This window comes from Rhinolophus ferrumequinum, chromosome 22, assembly GCF_004115265.2.
Source record: "Rhinolophus ferrumequinum isolate MPI-CBG mRhiFer1 chromosome 22, mRhiFer1_v1.p, whole genome shotgun sequence".
NCBI lineage: Eukaryota > Metazoa > Chordata > Mammalia > Chiroptera > Rhinolophidae > Rhinolophus > Rhinolophus ferrumequinum.
Window position 1 is genome coordinate 49,761,987 of NC_046305.1, and position 21,846 is coordinate 49,783,832.

Here is a 21,846-nt window from a genome sequence, read left to right on the forward strand (position 1 = left end):
GGAGAAGAAAAATAGCAGAGTTGTTCAAAGACGTGGGAAAATTTTAAGACAGCATCTGTGTATGCTCACGGGAATAACTGACAGGAAGAGAAAATGAACAATGCAGGAAAGAGATAATTGTAGGAGTCAATGCAAAGCTGGAGGGTTGGTGTTGGATAGGAGTAGAGATGGTTCGTTGTTGGTAAGAGGAGAAAGGCCTTATGGTCACCAATGCACCTGGGTTAGTAGATTTGCTGGTGGTGCCGGTGGTGAGGCCGGTGGGAGGAGATGGAAGTTCTCTTCTGATTGCTTTTACTATCGTAGTGAAATTAGAAATATAATCATCATCGGAGTGAGGAGGAGGAGAGAATACTAGACATCAAGAATGGAGCGATGGGAATAGACTCAAGAAATAAACAGGTGGGATTGATGGAACTTAACTGATTAGACGTAGGAAACATGAGAGGAAGGAGACAGAATAGGTTTCTGGTTCAGCAACTGAGTAGATGGTGGAGGTGTCGTTCATGCAGACAGGGAAGCCTGTGGCAGGAGCAGGTCTAGAAGAGAGGGGCTTGATTTCTTTTTTAATTAAAATGTATTGGGGTGACAATGGTGAGTAAAGTTACATCGGTTTCAGGTGTACAATCTGTAATACATATCACATTGTGTGTTCACCCCCCAGCGTTGGCTCTCCTTCCATCACCATGTGTTTGATGAGAGAGGCTTGATTTTGACCTCGAACATTTTGTGTCTGTGGCCCATCCGAATGGACAGATGAGGCACCTGAGCTGGAGAAGGAGATCTGGGAGCTGTCCACGTAAAGATGGTAGGAAGTGGAGCGGTTTCCGTGAGTGCTGTTTTCCGAGAGGTAAAGGGATTGGTTGTTTGGGATCAGAGAAAGTTTGAAATAGATTCTGGGGGAGAATGAGGAAATTGATGAGGAAATAGGAGTACCCTGGGGTACTCCTGGGGGCCCTTACGCTGAGAGCGGCGCTCGCCACCCCCATTACAGAGCCCTTATTCTTGCTCCTGGAGTCTCGGCCACCAGAAGCCAAGCCCTTCCTGCATCCTTCCGCTGGGTTTCCTCCACCCAGGAATGTTCCTTGACCTTCAAGCTAACCTTTTACCTACACACAACACCCTTTTGTTCTTGTTCACCTGGTTAACTCCTACTCACCTTTGTCTGCCAGCTGGGGTGGCAGACAAAGGGGTCCCTTTTTTGTACCCAAATAGGCCCTGATGTACTTTATCTCACAAGGAAACATACTGCAGTCAACACTGATTTACTTATCGACCTCTCCCACTGGTCTGAAACAACTTGAAGGCAGAAACTTTTCTATACATGTTTGTGAGATGAAAAGAGGAAAAAAGAACTGAAGTCCAAAATCAATACAATTCTCCAGGGTCATGATGTCCTCAATCCGTGTCACAGGCACATGTTTCTAGACATGGAATTCAAGCCCCAAAATAAGGAATACCCCTTGGTCTCAACATCACACCCCTTTACTTTCACGAAGAGACCTTCATATGCCTATGTAGGAAGGAAATACCTTTGCCTTCTGTTAAAGTACATGAACTCTTGTTCCCGCCTTTCCCAAACATAACAGCCAGAGGCATCGTAGAAGGCATTTTATTGAAAAGTCAACACATCCTGCTCAGATCCATCAGTCACTCTGCATTTCTGAGTTCCATCACCTGCGCTTGAGAGCAGAGTGTATGGTATTTTTCTGGGTTTAAGGTGTAAACGGACATGGTGTTCAAGAACTTGTCCAGTGGACAGAGCCGGTCAGGGCACCCTCTTGGCACTTGCTCCTGTGGAAGAGACATTACTCAGGGGACCCAATGAGGACCCCATTTTCAGCTGTGCCCAGAGGTCTGCGAGGCTTTGACCTGATGGTGACAGCCAGTAAGGCCCTACAACTCGGTCAGCTTCCAGAATAAGAGTACTATGCCTGCCTGTAAAAGTCACTCAAGAACTGTCTGTTGAACTGACAAGGACGTTATGCCCTTGAGCTGGGAGGGCTGAAAGTCAAATCCTTGGGGACTGCTCTAGCCTCTGCCTTGGACAGTGACTTGCTGAAGCAGCCAAAGTACCCAGAATGTGACAGCACACATTGCATCCCAAAGACACCATATTCATTTTAAAAACAGGCCTCCCGGTCAGATTTACACCCTGGCAGACACTCAGGAGCAGAGGAGGGTGGTCCCATTCCTACAAGGAGTCTGGAACAGACTTGGGATAAGGCCCAAGTCCCAGCCTGCCACGAGATGCCAAGTTCGGCCTTATCCCTGGGCCACAGCCGTGAGTCACCCTAGAGGACTCAGAGAGCTGACTGTACCAATGGAGGCTCCCCGAGGAGGTGACTTGGTGCCAAGAGGAGGTTGGGGTCTGAGGAAGGGTGCCACCAGCAGATCCCACCTGAAAGGTCTTACCTCCCCATGGTAATACAGCTGCACAAACCATTCCTTAGATTCCCGGTGCTGGTAGAGTTCCAAGGTTACGTCAACAGCAAACGGTGGCCATTTGTGGTCAAAAATCCCCAGGGCCATTAAGAGAGGCATGAGGGTCGTATCATGAGCCGCATAGAGGTACAGCTTTCTGCAGGGAGCACAGTTGACAAGTCTTTACTCAGGACTGTGGAGGCCGGGACACTGCCTGCCTCCTTTCGGAAGGAACACTTGCTTCGGAAACCAAGTGACCCGTTGAGCCTGGAGTAAAACTCCTTTGAAGTAGACGATGGGGAGAAGCCTTACGCCCACCCCCCATGCCTGTGTCAGGCGGGATCCCCACGGGAGCAGCTCTTCTGGCCGCCTCCTGCCCACCCGCTCGCCCACCCACCCACTCACTCTCCCCTGGCGAGTTTCATGCCTGCGTGGGCCCTTCCTCTCTTCTCTCTCGGGACCCGCCTCCCTATGGCCAGTGTTCTTCCTGCTCCCAGCCTTGTGGAGTGTTTAGGAGAGCTGGCCACCCTCCTTGTCGGAGAAGCTCGCATTTGGGGGAAGCGAAGTTCATTTCAAAGGGATATTAATGAGGCTGCTGGCCCTCAACACATTCTCCAAATGGCTCTAATCAGTAATAAAGGCACCATTCTCTGTATCTTCCTGACCCCTGTATATGGCTCTGGAAAAAGATCAAGGATTTTATTTGTTGACCCCCAAACTAGAAGACTAGCTTTGGGTCCCACAGTACTCTATAGACACAAGGCCAAGGGTGGCAAGGGGACAAAGGCCAGTGGGAAATGGATTGTCATTGCAGGGACTGTGAAAGACAGGGAAAGGGCATCCACGTGACTGTCTATTATAAATCGTGGCTCAAAGTTCCTGAATGTTCCTCTTTCAATTCACTGTCCACTACCTTTCCGTCATTCATCGTGAGTGAGTTCCTAGCTACGTTCAATCTCTCTCAAGGAGGCCGCCTGCACCAGTGCTTCTCTAATATTAGGGCGCATACAGTTCCCCTGGGGATCTTGTTAAAATGCAGGTTCTGACTCAGTGGGCTGGGCTGGGGCCTGAGAATCTAACAAGCGCCCAGGTGACGGGGAAGCTATTCATCTGCAGACCACACTTTGCGAGGCAAATGCGACGAGACGCGACATTCCAAACCCATGGTCCCTAATGTGGGCTTCCAGCTCTGTAACAGCGGCCGTGGAGGTTCACGAGCCACTGCCAACATTGTAAAATGCCTAGGTAATGTCATCCTCTTCTATCCACTGAAGGAAGGTGTTCAAACGAGACAATCTATTAAGCAATGATCTTTATCTTGGGCTATTATAATATCGAATCAGTGATATCATAACCAGCCACGCTGTTTGACACACGTTCGATTAGTAAAAAATAGAAAAATAAATTTAGGGTTTTTTTTTTTTTTGCTAAGATAAACATTTCAAAATATGGTAGGATGAGTGCAGCCAGAAGAAAGGTAATAATGTTGTGCACGTCTTTGTGACTCGTGGCCTCTTAAACATCACCTCTCAGTCACTGACAGCCTGGTTCTTGCCCCCCCGAAACCTGGGTTTCCTCCCTGCAGTCGGAGGCCCCCCATTGCCCTCGGCAGCACAGAGCTGAGTTGCTGTGCCAGGTACCTGGTCTTGCCAGCTGGAGTGGCAGGGTCCACGGCTCTCAGCAGGTTGCTCTCCAGGAGGTGGAGGAACGGTCCTACCACCATCTGAAGACTTTCCCTGTGGAAGGAAACAACCTTTAAGCAGCCAGCGGTTATTGGGCACACAGGGATGTAGGCTGGCTCTGCCCCCGAGGACCTCACGAGCCCAATCAGAGGGGACAAGAAGACAAGCACGAGGGACAGGAAGGGGAGAAACGGCACTGCCTGGGGTTGGAGGGTTCTCTGTGTGCAAAGGCACAGGATATAGACCTGGTGTGAACACGCTGAGCTGGGAGGGGCTGAGGAGGTGGGTAACCAGGAGATGTCAGGATAAGAGCTAGGCCTTCAGGAAGAAAAGAACAGAGCTGGGCAGGACAGGGTGTAATGATTCCCAGGAATTGCAGAAAGCCCTTAGAAAAGCGATCTAAAGAAACAACATCCTAAACTACACTTCCTATATGCCAGCCCCCTTCTTTGGAGATTAGGCCATAAGGACATTTCTTATGTACGGATTTAACAGTCAGTTCAGCGGAAGTGCTCGCAGGGTTGGCGCTGTGGCTTCACCACTTTCCTTCTCACACTGTCACCGCCTGATCACAGGTGGCTACTGCAATACCAAACAGGTCGTCTCGCAATAGTAAACAAAGCAGGAAGATGGGGGCCAGTGAGCGGCTGAAAGCTTTGGTTTTTGGTGCTTCTCACTTTTTATGAAAGAGAAAAACCAAACCTCTCCCAGAATCCCCAGAACCCAACCACTGACAAAAGGGACCCGGGTTGCCATGATTGGTTTAGACCAATCCTCACTCACGGTAACTTGATAAATGGCCACCTTTCTAAATCAAGGAAGGCTGAAGCAATGGATGAGGCGTAGGCACCCAATACAGCATGTAACATATACTTTCCAGAAAATGTGCACAGGCCAAGCCTAGTCAGATGGTATTGTGAGTTTGTAAGGCTCTGTCCTTGAAAACAGTTTTATAAAACCAGGATTAACTGGAACGGAGAGGAGAATAGAGCAGGTCTTATTTAAAATGCTTTACACCAGGACAAAGCAAACTATAGGTGTTGGCCAAATCCACCCACCTGCCTGTTTGTGTAAATAAAGTGTTACTGGAACACAGCTGTGCCCATTTGTTTGCATATCGTCTATGGCTGCTTTCCTGCTGCATGGGCAGAGACGAATAATAGCAACAGATAAAGCATGGGCTGCAAAGCCTAAAATATTTACTAACTATGAGTGTGTGTGTGTGTGTGTGTGTGTTAGTGGAGGGGAGGGCAGTCAGTGACAATTTAGGTCTGGTGGGGCCACTTCAGGAACAGATGAGGGAAGGCGTCAAGTCACAGGTGGTGGCAGCCAGCTGCGTGGCGAAGCTGGAGCCTTCTGGATGCCCTAGGTGAGCGCACAAGTAGACATGCTGACTCTGAGTGGGAGAAAAGCAGTCAGAGGCTCTTACACGACAGACAGCCAATTCTGGAAATGTCGCTGCTTTTTCCTCCCACTCACCGTCCCAGGACTGTTCCTCATTTCCCATCTCCTCCTCTACCGAGTCACCTATTCTGAGTGCAAGCTGAATGTTCTTAACTAATCAGCAAAAGGTGTGTTTTTGCAATTTGGTAAGAGAGAAACTCTCCATTCTGGTAGTCAGGGAACAGGCCGTCCAGAAAGAGCCTTCAGTCCCAGTAATATAGAGAAAACAGGACTGATGACCTGCGTGGCCCCAGTGGTGGTTCTGCCACTTGCTAGCCGAGCCGAGGCAGGTAGCCCGCACCCCCCAGGCCCAGTTTCGTCATCTATAAAGCCAGGACCTCGACCCCACCAGGAGGAACACCACCTACCTCACAGCGAGAACGTGCAAATGATTCCTACATTGTGAAGTGATGAATCAAGTGAGAGCTAATTCTTCTCCCCACCCCGGTCCCCGGACCCAAATCCTTAGAAAGTTAGAGCAGAAAGTCAGTGATTGAGAGAAACCCAGTCACGGTGGCTCCTGGTTCTTTACGACAGCGAACGGAAGCACTAGGTCACCAGTCCCAGCCCTAGATGTGTAAGGACCGAGGGTCGAGCATTCAGTGAGCCAGCAGAATGGGGTGATTTCCTCCAGTGCACAGAGAGGTGCCAGCTGGCAGGTGTGTGCGGCCTGATGACCCCCTGCCCGCTCTCTGGGGGCCCTGACCAAGTGTGACTTCAGCCAGCAGCTGAGGAGACCCCTCACCTGTCATCACTTTGCACGTACAAGACTGTGTCCACAGCTCTCTGTTCGATCAGCTGTGTGAATCTCTCCAGCGTGGGGCAGCTCGGGAGGCCGTGCGCCTAAAAGGACCACAGGCACAGTCTGAGAAAGAGCCTGCCAGCACGTCGGCTTCCTCGGAGGCTTCAGGGGCCCATCTTCTCCGGGGAGGCCCTTCCCCGCTCGGGAAGCTATGTCCCCAAGGCCCCCTGGAAGCTAATCCTAGAGATCCGAAGGCCCAGGACAAACAAATGTTTTCTTCCCTTTCTGATGTCCCTATCTCCTCCAAAATGAAAAACACCTGTATTTTTTAAAAACTGTTTTTAAAAAAGGTGAATAAAATACAAGGCAAGGAATTCACCAATTCATACGTGGCCTTCGTTTTCCCCAGAATGATTTCTAAGAAGGATGGGCTGTAAATACTTCATATAAACTCTCGTCTTACACCTTCACCACCCACGAGCACAAGGTGCCTCTGTCTTCAGGGCACACTGACATCAAAACAAGAGAAGGAAGGAGGACCCAGGCCACACAGCCTCTGGATGTCTGACTTTTGAATCCAGAGAAGCATTTCCCACCGTGTGGTCTTTGGTATTTATTACACGGTCTGTAATTGTTCCCCACCCCACGGCTGCCTCCAAACCAGGAGGCCTCCACCCACTTCTCTCCACCCAGTTCCAACTCAGAAGCCAGCCCATCCAGGTGGCCGCGCCAAGCTCCCCCACCCGGGCCCGAGGAGGACAGCTGTCCCACCTGCTCGGCAGCCATATTGTCAAGGAGGACGATGAAATCCACTTCGTCGGTGCTGGCCATGCCCAGTCCCTCTTTCACCTTTTTCAAATCCTCTGAGATTCCTGGCTGCAAAGAGGCGGCCCGCCTCCGGCCTCTGCCAAAAAATACAAAGTCATCCCATACATCGTGTAGTGATTAACAGGTTACAAAGCATTTCTCATTCATCATCTGGGATCTCCTTTAACCCTCAGCAACCACTCGCTGGGATTAGCTGGCATTACTCCCATTTTACACAGGCGCCAACTAAGGCCCCAAGAGGTCAAATGACTGGTCAAATAAGTGAGTGAGTACCAGAGCTAGAATAAAAGGCTTTGGGATTTTATTGGGAATAAAATTTGGATTTTCCAAATCCCAATCTAGCATTCTTTCATTATACCAAAAATGATGCAAGCGTGGCCCAGGTCTGCTTAAGAACGTTCTCTTTCTTCTGTGGAACACACGCTGTCTCGTCTTAGAACAGCCCAGAAATACGTGAACACTGAAAAGTGCCCTCAGCCCAACCACTCTATCCTCCAGGGCCACACGTTGGTAAGAGAAGGGAAATCTGTGTCGTCTGCGTTTGCAGTTCGATGCCCGCTCCATCGTCTCTTACTCAACCTGTCAGCTTCTCCAGCTGCCCCATCTGAGAACGCGAGACTGCTGAGAGGCTTTGCACAGGGCAAAGCCCCACTCGTGCCCGTACTACACCGCCATCTCTCCAGCCCAGCATGCGGCTTTCCCCAGGCTTCCTGTCCCTTCACTGAGTCTGCCACCGTGAGCAAGAGCTTTTTCACTGGACAGCGATGTCGGACCTGAGGGTGACTTACGCACTCCTGCCGGTGCCCTATCCACCAGCCTGGGAAGCAGGTTCAGGCAGAGTCCTGTCAGCAACAGGCTAAGCTGTCTGTCCCCTGCGGGTGAGCAAGAACCTGCGGCAGTTACCTGATTCTTTCCCGCAGGCTGCAGCAGTTCTGGAAGTTGGGGTACAAGACTTCAGAGCTCGCTTCATCAGTGTGGATGATGGTGGGTCCTGGAAGGAAGGTGGGAAGCAAAGGCAGGAAGGGGTTGCAGCTTGTTCTTCCCGGTAACTCCTCCCCTTTCTGCTTCTCTTTGTCTATACGGATGAAGTTGCTCCAGAAGGCAGACCATCCCAAGCTTAGTCCTCGAGGACAGTGAATGACTTCCACACGCCCTGACCTTGCCAAAGGAGCTCCCCTGTGATCTGAGCGATGTGGAAAGCAAGCAGCAGCCTTGTTCTGTCTGGCACGGCCCTTCCTATCGGGCCACATATAGACCAAAGCAGGTACAGACCTGGATCAGACTGGCACTTCCCTGCCCCATTCCGAAACAGCCTGCCTCCAAAGGTACAACCAGCACTTGGGCTTTCTAATAAAGAATGGGCCACCCCTGACTTTATCAGAACTAGGGTTCCCCAAGTCCAATCCTATAGGCCAATATGGTGACTTACCACATGACAATCTAAGAAAGGTGACCCCGAGGCCACAGACATACACAGACCCCATAGCCTTGCCCCAAATGAAAGCCAGGCTTCCAGATGAACCGCCAGGAATGAAACATTAGACTACAAACAATGTTACTTTTGCACCTGGCAGCAGCTCGTAGCCGCTCAGAGCTCACAAGTACCTTTGTCCCCCGTCAATGCCCAAAGGTGCTCTAACACCTTCCCATGCTTTATTCTGTGCCAGAGATGGCAAGGCACTGTGGCCAGGGAGAGGGCAAGGGCAAGGGCAAGAGCTCCTATCAGCACCTCTTTGGAATTTGCTGAGGTTAATCCGCAGAGTGATTAGGTGACTCTAAGCCCCAAAGAGCTATTATTCCCAAATTATTGACAGTCAAAACCCCAGGACTTTAAATGCAGCCTACGGTAACTTGACAAGAATATCAGAATTCAGACGCACTTCGTTGGTCAAAGGATTACAGGCCCTCTCCTAAGGCGCATGTCCTCTGAGAAGCAGCGGAACATAAGCGTGAGGAGTATGGATTCTGAAACTAGACTACCAGGGTTCGAATCCCAGCTCCACCATTTACCAGCTTTGTGTCCTTGGGAGGGTCACTTAGCCTCTCTGTGCCTTAGTTCTCTTATCTGTAAATTGGTGACCATGTTACCTACCTCACAGGGTTATTACGAGAATTAAACAAGTTAACATCTGCAAAGCTCTTAGAATAATGTTTGGAGTAAGTGCTTTAGATGCTAGAATAATAATAACTAGGATTTAAACCTTTAACATAACATCATTCATTCCTATCTGCTGTCTGGATATTGGCCATGCAGTTTCTGATGCGTACAGCACGTCTGAATTGGCGCTCAAATACACACTGAATAAATGACTGCCCACATGGTCCAGCTTCTCCCACAGCCTGATTCTCTGTAGTTACACATAACCCTCTGGGATTTCTCTAGGAGTTCTCTCCTGAAACAAGATCCCAAAGTCGCACCACTTCTATTATTGCTAACATCTCGTGGGGTTCTTTGGTCTGTTCAAATCCCTTAATACTGGGCAAGGTATAGAAGTCGCTGTGACAGAAGTCCAGTTGGAGTCCCAGGAAGTCTGGGTCCCGTGCAGGGAGCTGCTCCCCGGGCAGCCACAGCAGAGGCTGGGGATGATACCACTTCCCCCATTCTGGACGCCTGCGGCACCATCGGGCTGAGACCTGCCTGCGGATATAAGAAATAGCTTTCGGTGTTTCATGAGAAGAGGACATAGGCCTTTTAGAAGCTGAGTGAGTGAAGAGCTCTCAGAAGGCCAGGTAGTGTGGATTTTCCTAAGCTCAGGGGCTCCAGAAGTAAGGGGCAGCCCATCCTGCCTGCTGTGTGTTATGCAGACACAGCGGGAGTCAGCAGCCAACTTCAGCCAGAATCAGCAGCGCTACCCAACCCAGCTGGGGACAGGGCCAGCCTCCTCAGCCTGGATGTTTCTATCATTTTACATATATATATTTTAAAAACCTGATGGAAATGTTATATCTTTTTGAGATACTGCTAAAGAAGCTAAACAAAATAACAAGAACCTTTGCCTTATGGCACCATTTTAGGCTTTTGATATTGACGAGGTCATGATGGCCGGAAACTCAGACCAGCAATTAAATGTAAATTTGAATCAACTGCATGTGACAGCTTCATTTGCTAGTCAAAGGCCACCAATACATGGGATCCATGAGGGAAAATAATACATGTGGTCCTTGGTGGGGAAAAGGTGGGGAACCACGAGCTGGGACCATTTACTGGCTGTATCTGTCAAAACCCAAGCTCGATAGACTTTCTCAAGGAGGCTGAACCAATGGCTGGTGACACCCTCTGGGTCACGCTGTGGATTTTCACCAAGACCAGAGCAGGAGCAGAAGGTTTGGGTCCCAGCTAAGTGTCCGTCCTGCCCTTCTTCCTTTACAGCAGTGTCTCCTAAGCAAAGAGGCCCCAGTACTATTCACAGGACCTGGCTAGGGCTGCTTCATGCAGCTCGTGCAAGAGCAGGAGTCGGGAGGCAGGGCCCCGTCAGAGCCCCTGACGCACTGCTGCAGCCGTGGAGAAGTCAGGCTGGCAAAGCAGCAGGAGACCAGACAGGAAGGCCCCACTAGAGCAGGCAGAGCACAGAAGCCACGCGCGGGAGAGGAGCCAAGGCAACAGAGACGGGGGCTTTGGCACGGAGAAGAAAAAGCTCCTCAGGGACAGGGGCTGACTTTAGACTCCAAACTCGAACCTTCTTTCTGATGTGGGAAAAGCCCAGCCAGCAAACACCGGGTAGACTCCAGATTCCGATATATGTTAGTGGAACGAACACTGGAAAAAACCAAAAAGGTGAAGACATTCAGAAAGGGAAGATTTAATTCTATACACGCTACCTTATTCCACGGAGCAGCTGGGAGTACAGAAGGGGAGGTATGGGGTTGGGCAGAATCCTTTCTCTCTCTGCGGGAGGGTTGTCCCAAGGCACCCGAAAGCCAATGACGGTGACCTCCAATGACCACCTGTTCACAGGATCCTATTCCATAGGGGCACCTGCCCCCAAACTACCGTGGGTGAGAGTGGGAACCATCTGGGGGATCAGGACGGGTTTCCTCAAACCCTTATAGTGGGTGCAGGATCCCTTTTCCAGGTGACTCACAAGACCTCCTGTGGGTTGAACGTTGGTGAAAGGAAGGGGATGTCCTCTACATAGTTCTTCCTCAGCCTCTCTCCCAGGGCAAACATCTGCCACATGCCCACCTTCGTCAGCTGTCCCGCAAACATGCCCCCCTGAGGTAGGGGAGAAGGAGAATAGAAACACCTCACAGCCTGCGAAGCCCAGCCCAGAGAAAACCATGGAAGCTTCGCCATGGGCTTCCCAGAGCGGAAGCTTTGCTCACCTTCAGCACGGTCTTCCGGTACTGAGAGTCCAAAGGAGAATAAGGTTTCGGGCCACCGGTGAGGTCGGTGACGGTGTAATCAAACTGAGTTTGGGGTGGGACCTCCAGAAGCCGGAGATTCCACTCCACCTGCTGGGATCACAGAAAACAACCCATTGTTGGAAACTTCCAGCATTAATATCCAGCAGCACTTGGAACACCAGCTGGAATCCCTGACGCCAGCCCTGCAACCTCCCCGTGTGAAGGAAGGAAAGGAACTTTAACTCCAGCTCCAAGGAAGGGAAGAAAAGACCAGGATTTATTATCCCAGGTGTCCTGAGCCCAAGTCCTGCCATTTGACACTTGTACTCACTGTCAAGAGGCTACTCTGGCACTATGCCCAGACGGAAGTAAAGGGGAGAAGTGGCCCAGCTGCCGGGTATGGAAATACTCAGTGAATGAATGAATGAGTGAATGAATGAATGAAATCTCAGTGACCACATACGTGGAAGGATTTTTAAGGAATCAACATACAGGTTTCTAAGGCCATCCCTTAAGGGCTGTACTGAATGCCCTTTGTAACCAGCACATATTTCCGTTCTCTTCATCCAATTTCTCCGACAAGTAGCGGCCCTTTAAGAAACCTTCGCGTCTTCGCCACTTTCCTTGATTGCTTGCAATATGGTGCCTGCCCCACCTGTACTGTAATGTTTTTCAAAACGTCACAAGCAGCCATAGGTCTCACAGCTCCGACTGCCCATAAAACTCTTACACTCACTGAGTCAGATGTGACGACTTCCATTTCCAAAACAAGAGTCTTTTCTTCTAACCCCGTAGACCGGCTCCTCCGCCCAACTTACAATGTTTCTCTCAAGACTCACACAATTCTCTTACGCCCCAAAACTTACACCCCTGACTCTCCCTACTGCTCCATCCCTGCGCCAAACCCTGTTGATCACTGGCTAGAAAAAAAGTCACTGCAACAGTCTTTCTTTTATCTTACCATCAGAGTATAAAACCTCATTACTTCAGGCACAGGCCTGTGATAGACTCCCACAATCCATCCAGACATAACCACCTTGCTAAGGCGCTGTCATCAGAGCAAGAGCTAATGTTCCAAGAGATAAGCATTTGGCCGCCCAGGACTTCTGCACCTTGGCCCAGCCTGTCCCCAGCAGCCTGCCTCTCTCCTCCCTTCCCCAGTCCCAACCGACCATGCCCACTGCTTCCTCTGTGGCTTCTCTCAACTTGCTTCCCTGTCGCTCGCCCCAGCGGGACTCCTGCTTGCTATTTGCCCATCCAGCTTCTCTGCAAGGTGCAGTGATACTCACGTCTTGCCTCGCCATCAGTGACTACTCCAGCTTCCCTTCTTATCTGAATTCCTACAGCACTCACCATCAAGAGAACGATATTGAACTCAATTTCCTACTACTTCGTTTTGTTAAGAGTAAAACTAACATTTGAAAACCTACTGCGTCACATATGATTATATTGATCTTGGCCCCTCCCGAATATTTTCCAGGAGAGTACACCTGGGAGTCCCAGGTTCTCTCCGTACACAGGAAGCTTTCCATTCTTCCAAAAGGGATGGTGGCAGTCCCACCTGCACCCAGTCCCAACACCTGAGCCTCTTTCTTCTCCCACTGGTGCTGTAGCAACTGATATCAGCATATGGGGTGTTCAGTGCAGAGAACTTCTTCCTACTATCATTTAATCATTGCTCCTTGTTTCAAAGTTCTGATCCTGTAACTTTCTGCGTAAAATCTTCCAGGGCTCACGCTGCAATGATGGCCTCTGCCTCTGTCTCTTCATCACTTCTTCCCTGCCTTACACACTTACTCTCTAGCCACACAACTTTGTTTCCTAGGGCACCATCACACGTCCTGGCCTTTCAACCTCATGGTTCTTCTACCTGGAATTGTCTTTTCCCTTTCATCTGGAAAGACTTCTGCTCATTGCACAGGACAGCTTACATTTCCCAGAAGCCATGACCATGGCCCCAAGCGCTCACAGCAGCCTTGGTGGCTCTTTTTGGTGGCCTTTGTGGAACTGTCTGAGAAGAGCTCCTTTACCAGTCTGTCCTGCTCAGCAAACTTAGCTTCCTGAGAACAAAGACCAGGTCATCTATTGACCTCTGCGTTCTGGATGCGCAACGAAGAGCCTGGCACACGTTAGGTACAATTAATAGCTGCAGCAATTCGCCAGGTCCTGTGGAAGATACCAAGATTGAGATAACATGACTCTGCCTTTTCTGGGTTTTCAGGTCAGTGGAGACAGCAAGCTATGAATGTAAATGACAGCAGAACTAAAATTGAAACTATGCGCTACAAGAAACCAGATGAAGACCACCCTAGTTCAAAGGCAAGACAGACCTTCTCTTCTAGCTGGGTATTCAAGAAAAGTTTCATAGAATTAATGGCATTTGAAATGAATAGGATTTAAACAAGCAAAGACCTGGACTAAGGGTCAAAAGGAGGCAACAAGAGAGGGTCGTACAGAGAACTCCCAGAATAGGTAGGAAGCGTCAGCAAAGCAGAGATGGTGACGAATGCATATGGCAAAGAACTGGTTTGCTTTGGCTCAACCTGGGAGCGGTTCTCAAACTTTTTAATTAACAAATACCAAGGAGAGTTTCACTGTAGATTCGTATATTTAAAGGCAAAAGCTGGGATTTCTCTGGTTCAAATCAGAGTGGGAACCCAGGTCCCCAGCCACTCAGCATCCCCCTAGCCTGCAGGCTCCATGGAACAGTTTGAAAGCCAGAGGCACAGATCACGATTGCAATGGGAAGACTAGATGCAGAAAAGGCGATTTCAAGATGTCTGTACCAGAGCCAATGACAGCCTAAGGTCCCACCTAAGGCAGAAGGAATAGAAGGGTGCAATCTGAGTCAAACGTGGCTAGTGAGCAGACCAACGCTTTATTTGGGGGTTATGTTGGAAGATAAACAAGGAAGAATAAAGAACAAAAATTACTTTGATTTTGAGGTCTGGGTGGCTAAGGCGAGACCAGAATAGTGGAGGTACTTACTCCTTGACTAAAACTAAGACCAAGACAGAGGACCAGCTGACAAGCCGAGTTCAGTTTTGAACATTGGAAATTGGAGATACCTCCTTGGGGTTGCCAGCGCGCCCAGCATATTTCCACCACTGGAATCGATTTTGCTTTTCTCCTTCACCACAATGTAATCTCCTTAGAGCCGAGATGGAACCAGCCATCTTTATAAGCCCCGTGTGCAGCACGGGTCACCAGGTCCTGTTCAGCTTCGCTAAGAAATCTCCTGCTGTGAGGCACAGTCGCCAACAGAGGATCTTTTGGTATTTCCCAGAAATGACTCTTGAAAGTCTAGCTTATGTCAAGTCCAGGGTGTACGTTTTCAGATTTTCAAGAATGCATGACACATCAGTGCCACATGTTGTGTCCACCCCACATACACACGCTCATGCTTCCTTCCGTGTTCATGGCAAAGACTAAATTTATAATTTTACGTAATTATTTGTGCCCCATTTTCAAGAACTAACTTAAAGTAGGTGATAAAAAAAAAACACACCCTAAAATATACTAAAACAACCAATTCAAAGTAGGCAAGCAAGAAAAAGCAAAGGTGTATAGGGACCAAAAAAATGGATGCAGTGTAAAGTTATTCAAAAATATACACCATGAAGATCCACATACTTGGACGTGAAACGAGATGAGGCACTAAGTGTCCTGGCTTTTATGTAAAAGGAGAAACTTGATCAGCTAGACAAGCTTAAAGATGAAAGCAAGCCGACTGTTCTGGAGAAGCACACCATTTCTAATGCTAACAGACAAATTTCTCCCAAGGGTCCTCATAAAGAGGATGGAGTAATATAATGAATCCTTTCAGTAGTCACAGCAGTGAGTTCTGTGGGATTGCTTCTCATTGTTTCCTCAACACAGAAGGATAGCATCTCACCAAAGCACATTTCTGTGAAGACAATACTACACCGGGATCAATACGCTACATTCCAGGGAAAAGAAAAAAAAAATCTACATAAAACTAAACAAAAACCTTCCAGGTGTAGATTTTACGATAAAGCAATGGTTTTAAACCTTGACTACACACTGGCATCATTGGGAAATTTTTAAAAGCTACCGATGCCTGAGCCCCCTCCTGACATAATCACACCCAGACCTCCTGGGGATGGGGCCTCAATTGTTTTTAATGCTATCCAATCCAGATCGTTCTGAAGCTTCACCAGAGAAGCTTTAACCAGGTCTGGAGGCTCTGGGCCAATTAAATCAGACTCTCTGGGAGAGAACCCAGGTATCAGTGTTTTTTTTAAGCTCCCCAGTTGAGTCCAATGTCACTTCAAGGTTAAGAAACACTGCTCTAGAGGAATGAATACACTGCCTGGCAAATCCTTCATTCAATGCTTCTGGAAATCCCTTTGCTGAGCCTTGGATAGGTACTAAGCAACAATGAGACTGGCATTATCCTTCCCACTTCATTTACATTACCAAATAAATATAGACGCAAATGCCTTAATCAACAGTGGAGCTGGGATGGGTTGGAATTTATTTTATAAAAACCAAGAAACCTGCCTGATTGGAAGCCATTTTACCACTGAATGGAGGGCAGCTGAGGGAAATCTGAAAGCAGGGCCAAAGTTATCTTTTGAATGTGTACTTGGATCTAATCTAATGTCCAGAAAAAATGGTCCGTTAAGTTCCAGAGTTGTATTTCCAGAGCACAGCAAAAGGAAGACAAGTCAACAGCCATTCAAGCCATGAGAAAACAACTCAATAAAACACCTAGTTTTAAACAATGCTACTTTCTGAGGATTTATGAAATAACTGAATGAAGTAACTTGTCACATGTTAATCTATAAACCAGTCAGCAGTCTGGAAACAAATACCAAAGGCAATTTCAGTTTTAGAATTGTTGCCAGGTTGTCCCTCTTGACAATAATTAACAGCAGAATCAGGAAGGTTAGAAAATCCCAATGAACAACCTCTATCAAATTGGATCTTGAAAAGAAAACCTGAGCAAGGAACTCCAGAAAAAGTTACAGCAGGCCAATGACACTCGCTCATAGCCTAAATTGAAAGAGAGTTGGTTCCACCTCCGGCTTTTATGTGTAAGACTTTATATGAGGTAACCAAAGATGTTTAATGCATCTGGCTCAAGTCTGGAGAATGGGAGCAGGCAAGAGAGGTAATGTGCTTTCCCTAATTGCAAAGCGAGGCCGTGGACTCGGATGTTCCATATTTTGTGGCTACACAGACAGAAGATGAATGAAGCTGGCACTCTACCTGAGCTACAAGGGCCTCTTCCACATACAGGCAGAAGACACCCATCATACACCCACTGGCTCAGGAGAAAGCCTTAAAAGAATCTAAATCTCTTTTTCGACTCTCTAGAGAGTACATATACTGTACATACTAAGTCCAGGTCTAGACATTCAGACTTCTCTGCTACCACTGATAACTTTGTCTTCAACACGAGTCTTCTATTCCTATATGTTATTTTCCAGCTTTTCTGTAACAACAATAGACTAAGGGAAGTGCAGGAGAAAGAGAGGAGAAATTCCAGTACCAAAAAGTGGTATAGCCATATATAAAAGCTAACTAGAAATCTGGTAATGAAATTAAGTGCCACCCACGATTTATTTATGTGGGAAGGGCTGAAAGGCTTGATTTCATGTGTGGCCAGCTTTAAACACTGGGTTTTCAGTTGTACAATCTGTACAAAGCCCTAAGAGTATGCCTAATACCAGGTTCGGACATCCGGTTGAACCTGCTCTGACATCAACCTGGAGGGACCAACAATGCAAAAGCACTCCACAGGAAGTGTGACAGCTGGGGACCTGAGGACGTCAGGTGGCCTATTCAGCTTCACTAGGAGGCCAGTTCTTCAGTCACAGGCCTGCCTGCTCTGAGAGGTCAGAGAACTTCACTTGCTCTCCCCAAGAAATAAATTCAGGAAAAGTAATCATTTAAAAAACGAATTATTTGTGCTTTCATCATAATGTCCCTGACGAAACCAGGTACATTTTCAGACATCACAGCCACAAAACTAGCCAATTTTTCATTTTTTCCTACCACAAATCTCTTCCACAATAGCTTTAGAAAACCAAAAGTGAAAAGGAGAGCCCCACGATACAGCGCTTGTTACCAAAAAGCCTCCAAAGGATCTCAAATGGTCTTCAGCAAACCCTGAAAGACAGCTGCTGTAAAACCTGTTCCCAAGTCATGGACTATTCATTCTGTTACTCACGTTGATCCGTTAGGGTGGTTGCTGTCCCAAAGATCACTGCAACCTTTGACAACCTTCAAAACGGCCACACAGAAATGCACTACACCTTTGTACTTAAGGTCACCCAAATATTTGTTAGAAATGCAGACTCTCAGGTCCTACTCCACACCTGCTGAATCAGAACCTATATTTTAACAAGATCCCTAGACGATTTATATGCACCAGAAGTAGCGCACTGCTGCCAGCTGTGCTACACCACAGCCATCCCGGGCACAACTGGAAGTTCTGGGGGTGTCCTGCACCTGGAGGGTCAGAGCGCGGTGAAGGGCGGAGGGATCCAGGCCAGCACCTTTGCTCAACAGCCCAGGGAGGAACTGGCAACTGCTGTTATCTCTTGGTCTGGAGCCCCAACCCTGCTCCGGGAGGGTGGAATTCCAAAGGTGTGTGTTCAGGACGAGGCTCCCGGCCCGCCACCGTTTGGCCACACGGTCCTAGCCCCACCGGTCCCGGCCCGGTCCAACCTCTCACCTGCTCCTCCTGCGGGAGCGGCTTAAGAGGACTCCGCGCCCCGTGTCGAAACACGATCTGCACCATTTTCAACTCCAGTAGGCTCCGATCGACGGGATGCTGGCCGTGCGCCCCCCGCATCTCGGCCAGGGCTACCCGCCGCTGGTGGACTAAGTACGCCAGTGAGGTCAGGACGCCCACAGGGGCCCACAGGCGCCTCCTGAAGACATTGGTGATCATGGTGGAAGCCCCTCGGCTGCCCTCCGGGAGGGCGCGGGGCTCAGCGGCCGCCTCCCAGGTCCCAGGACCTGGAGGGAGCGCCCATCCAGACGCCCAGCCCTAAGGGGACCCCGAGTGGGAGCTGCTAAGAGTCTCCCTGGGAGTTTTAACCCGGATCGGTGCTGGCCGCTCCGGCTGCAGACGGGGCCGGGGGGCGCGGGGGGTGGGAGAGGAGACGGACTAAATTCCTAATCTTTTGCCCTCTGGGGAACCTTAAATTTGTATTCCAAGTTTGGCCTCCAGCACTCTTGAAGGGGTAGGAACTAGCCGAGAGTTTCTCTGCAGCAATGACTCCACTACCACAAACGACTGGATTCCACTTTTCCTACCTACTCACTTCCTCCTTCGCACCCAGGGACCTGCCCCAAGGGGACCCGCGCAGAGGAGCACGGGAAAACGAGTCTCGCGATGACGCCTGTCCCGAGGCTCTGAGTTGTGGGAACTACAGCTCCCAGAAGGCTGAGCGCGGCGGGGCTCTGCCTGGGAGGTATTGCCCCGCCCCGGCAGTGGGCCTCGCCCCTCAGCCCCAGCGGGTAGATGCCAGTTTCCAGTACTAGGTGGGCAATATAGTGGGAGTGAGTCGGCGAGTTTGTCAGGCCGGGTAGTGTAGGAAACGTGAGGACGGGTAGAATTGGCTGATGGACGGCAGTATTTTGAGTGTAGAAAGTGTGATAGACTTCTTTGAAGTCCTGGAAGCAGGAGTTGCTGAAGGGAAGAGGCAAGACACCTATTTACTGATTACCATTTGCGAAGGGCAGCACTACATGATTTATATTTAATCAAGGGCAGCACTACATGATTTATATTTAATCTTTGCTTACTGTCCCCCGTGCATGTTTAAAGAGGCTTAAATCGTGGCAAACATGGAGAACTTGGAGCTCACTGATGTGTTTACTTAACATCCAGAATATTTCTTGTGGAAAAATCCAGGCCTTGTCTGCAAGTATCCCAGTGACTTGGCACCTTAATTTACTAAGGAGAACCTGCTGGGCTGGTTCTCTTGACTATACAGCTCTCCTAAGCCTGTGTTCCAGATCTTGGCAACAGGACACAGTGAAACCATCTGTGCCCCTCTCAAGGCAAAGGTCAAGTTGAGAGGAGTGACATTTGTAAGGCGAGTTTCAATATGTGACATGTAACCAGTTCTTTCATCATCCTGAATTCTGTCTTTGGCTCAAACTGTACCTGATGTGAAGGTAACATACTTACTATAGCGTATGGCTCTCACCTGAGTCTAAACTTGTTCTCCAAGCTAGAAGGTTCTGAATTTTCTGTGGGGGGAAGGTCATTTTGAAACACTGCACATTGTCACGGTTCCCCCCCACTCCTACCCCAGCTTAGCCCATGGACTCACTTTTCAGAGTCTTACTGTGTTCCCTGAGTGGTTAAAAACTGAAAGCGGTTTTCCTATAGCCCACGTAAGGCACAGGAGCACCAAACAACACTGCTGTTACATTTGGGTTGGGGACAGCTGTCCTCTACAATTCAGTGAAAGTGTGCTACAGCCTTAGTACAAAAGACCCTGGTATTTGAGCAGCTTTAGCATGCTTGACAGTTTCAGCACATCAGAGCCCCTTCAGGGCACTGGAATGTTGGCATCTGGGTGCCAGTACCTTCTGTATAAGGGACAGGCCACCCTTATACACCCTGCATTCTGGCAGCCTGGGCCAGACGTGTGGGTCAGGCATCGTGAGCAGTACCTTTGACCTGTATGCGCAATAGCAGAGGCTCATCCTGCTTGTGTGTGTGTGTGTGTGTGTGTGTATGGTGTGTGTGTGTGTGTGTGTGTGTGTGTGTGTGTGTGTGTGGTTGCGGGAGTGGGTAGCGAGTGCCAGGGATGGCTCAGCAGATCTCTGCAGGAAGCCAGAGCACATTAAGTTGCAAAATGACAGATTCCTGGTAGTTGAAAGCCCTGTTTGTCAGCATATGTGAGACAACCCTTGGGGAGTCCTACAAATATTTGGTGTGTGATGTATGGTGGTGCTGGTAGTGACAGCAAGCTGCAGTTTAAAAGAGGCTAGAAATCTTGAAATCATGCTCTGGGGAAGGCTCTGGAGTTGGAGGATGGGGGAACTGAACACTGTTATTGTAACCCTGCTTTTACCACCACGCAGGGCTGGTTTGGGAAATCCTCCCTCCTCCCTCTAAATTGTTTTCAGAGGGTTGCATTTACTGTTATGCCCAAACTCGGTTTTAACCATGAGCTTAGATAAGAAACAACCATATTCACTGTTTTATCTCCAGTATTGAGCACAGTGCCTGGCTCACAGTAAGTACTCCATAAATACTTGTGGAGTGAAATTATAGGATATATCATTGGAGTTGTCCGTTACATCACTTATTGCTCTCTCTATAAATCTCGTGAGAAATTTGTCTTGGGCTAAAGTGTTAGCATTAGAACAAGTATTAAAATGTAATATGGAGATTACTTTTCCTTCCTTTTTGCCTTGGTTGACAGGAAGCGTGGAGGCTAATTTTAAATTTAACTACAGCAAATACTTAGAGACTAATGGCCAGTTTAACTGTGATCTTTTCCTCCAGGATATCACCCTGGCTTGGAAGGAAGCAAACCTGGAGAAAAGTCAGTTAGGAATGCAGCAACAGCAGCATTCCAGGTGTGAGACCTACAGGAGGTAGAGTTAACAGTAGAGAGGGAGAGGGAGGAAGGAATCAAGGTGACTGCCTAGTTCCTGGCTTGGGCAAGTTGCACCAGGATGCCATTTACCTGAAAGATGGTTGAGCAAAAGTTAACAAGTCCATTTTAGATTTGGACATTATGAGATACCTGTGAGGCATGTAAGTAGAAATGCCGCCTAGACAATTGATTATGTTGGTCTGGGAATATATACACGGGACTCCTCTGCACATTGTTTTTCAGAAAGAATGGGAGTGGGTAAGATTGCCAGGGTGTGTGGGGAGAGAAAAAAAGGGGGCCAGGACTGGACTCTAAGGAACCCCGTCATTTACGGGAAGGGCAGAGAAAGAGAGGCCTGAGGAGTGATAGAGAAAAAACAAGACTTGGGTGTTGAGGAAACCAAGAGGAGAAGGACGGACAGAGCTTAAGTGGCAGAGTCTGGGTAGTCTGAATTGAAACTCACGTCTGTCTAAACCTGCGCCTACCGTATGAACCGCCGATATAATACTGCTAAACTCCTTTCTGGGAGAAGGTAGTAATTTGTGTGATAATCAGCATGTATGATACCCCTCTAACATGCCAGACCGAAACTTTATTTTTCCTTCAGGACTTCTCACCAGTAAGTCTTCTTCTTCTTTTTTTTTTCGTAAGTCTTCTTTCTTCCTACCATCGCCTCAGTCCAGATTGATGGCTTCCTAACTGGTTTGTGTTTTTTTTTTCTTGAATATCGTTTAGATCTCTTTCTGTTGCAAGTGGCAGAAAGCTTGAGTCAAGCTGATTTAACAGG

The 21,846-nt window shown here is 48.7% G+C and overlaps 1 protein-coding gene across 2 annotated transcripts; it reads right to left on the reverse strand.

Moving 5' to 3' along the window:
• Window positions 1-1,595: 1,595 nt before the first annotated feature.
• On the reverse strand, window positions 1,596-18,794 carry ACP6 (acid phosphatase 6, lysophosphatidic). Of its 2 annotated transcripts, none has more exons than XM_033093234.1 (10): window positions 18,167-18,794; window positions 11,440-11,568; window positions 11,199-11,329; window positions 10,794-10,873; window positions 8,020-8,107; window positions 7,060-7,192; window positions 6,292-6,389; window positions 4,062-4,157; window positions 2,413-2,578; window positions 1,596-1,791 (listed from the first exon to the last, which is right to left on the reverse strand). In XM_033093234.1, exons 1-10 carry the CDS (start codon window positions 18,383-18,385, stop codon window positions 1,648-1,650), a joined length of 1,284 nt encoding a protein of 427 aa, XP_032949125.1. In that variant the 5' UTR covers window positions 18,386-18,794; the 3' UTR covers window positions 1,596-1,647. The 2 variants fall into 2 exon arrangements, with proteins under 2 accessions (XP_032949125.1, XP_032949124.1); XM_033093233.1 differs by having other exon boundaries at window positions 11,440-11,571.
• Window positions 18,795-21,846: the final 3,052 nt, after the last annotated feature.

Coding starts and splice junctions, on each gene's coding strand:
- ACP6 (XM_033093233.1), bottom strand. CDS start 18,385: ATGATCACCAATGTCTTCAGGAGGCGCCTGTGGGCCCCTGTGGGCGTC. Junction 11,572..18,166: donor CGCTCCCGCAGGAGGAGCAG/GTGAGAGGTTGG, acceptor CTGTGATCCCAG/CAGGTGGAGTGGAATCTCCG. Junction 8,108..10,793: donor TTTCCCACATCAGAAAGAAG/GTTCGAGTTTGG, acceptor CCTTCCTTCCAG/GACCCACCATCATCCACACT.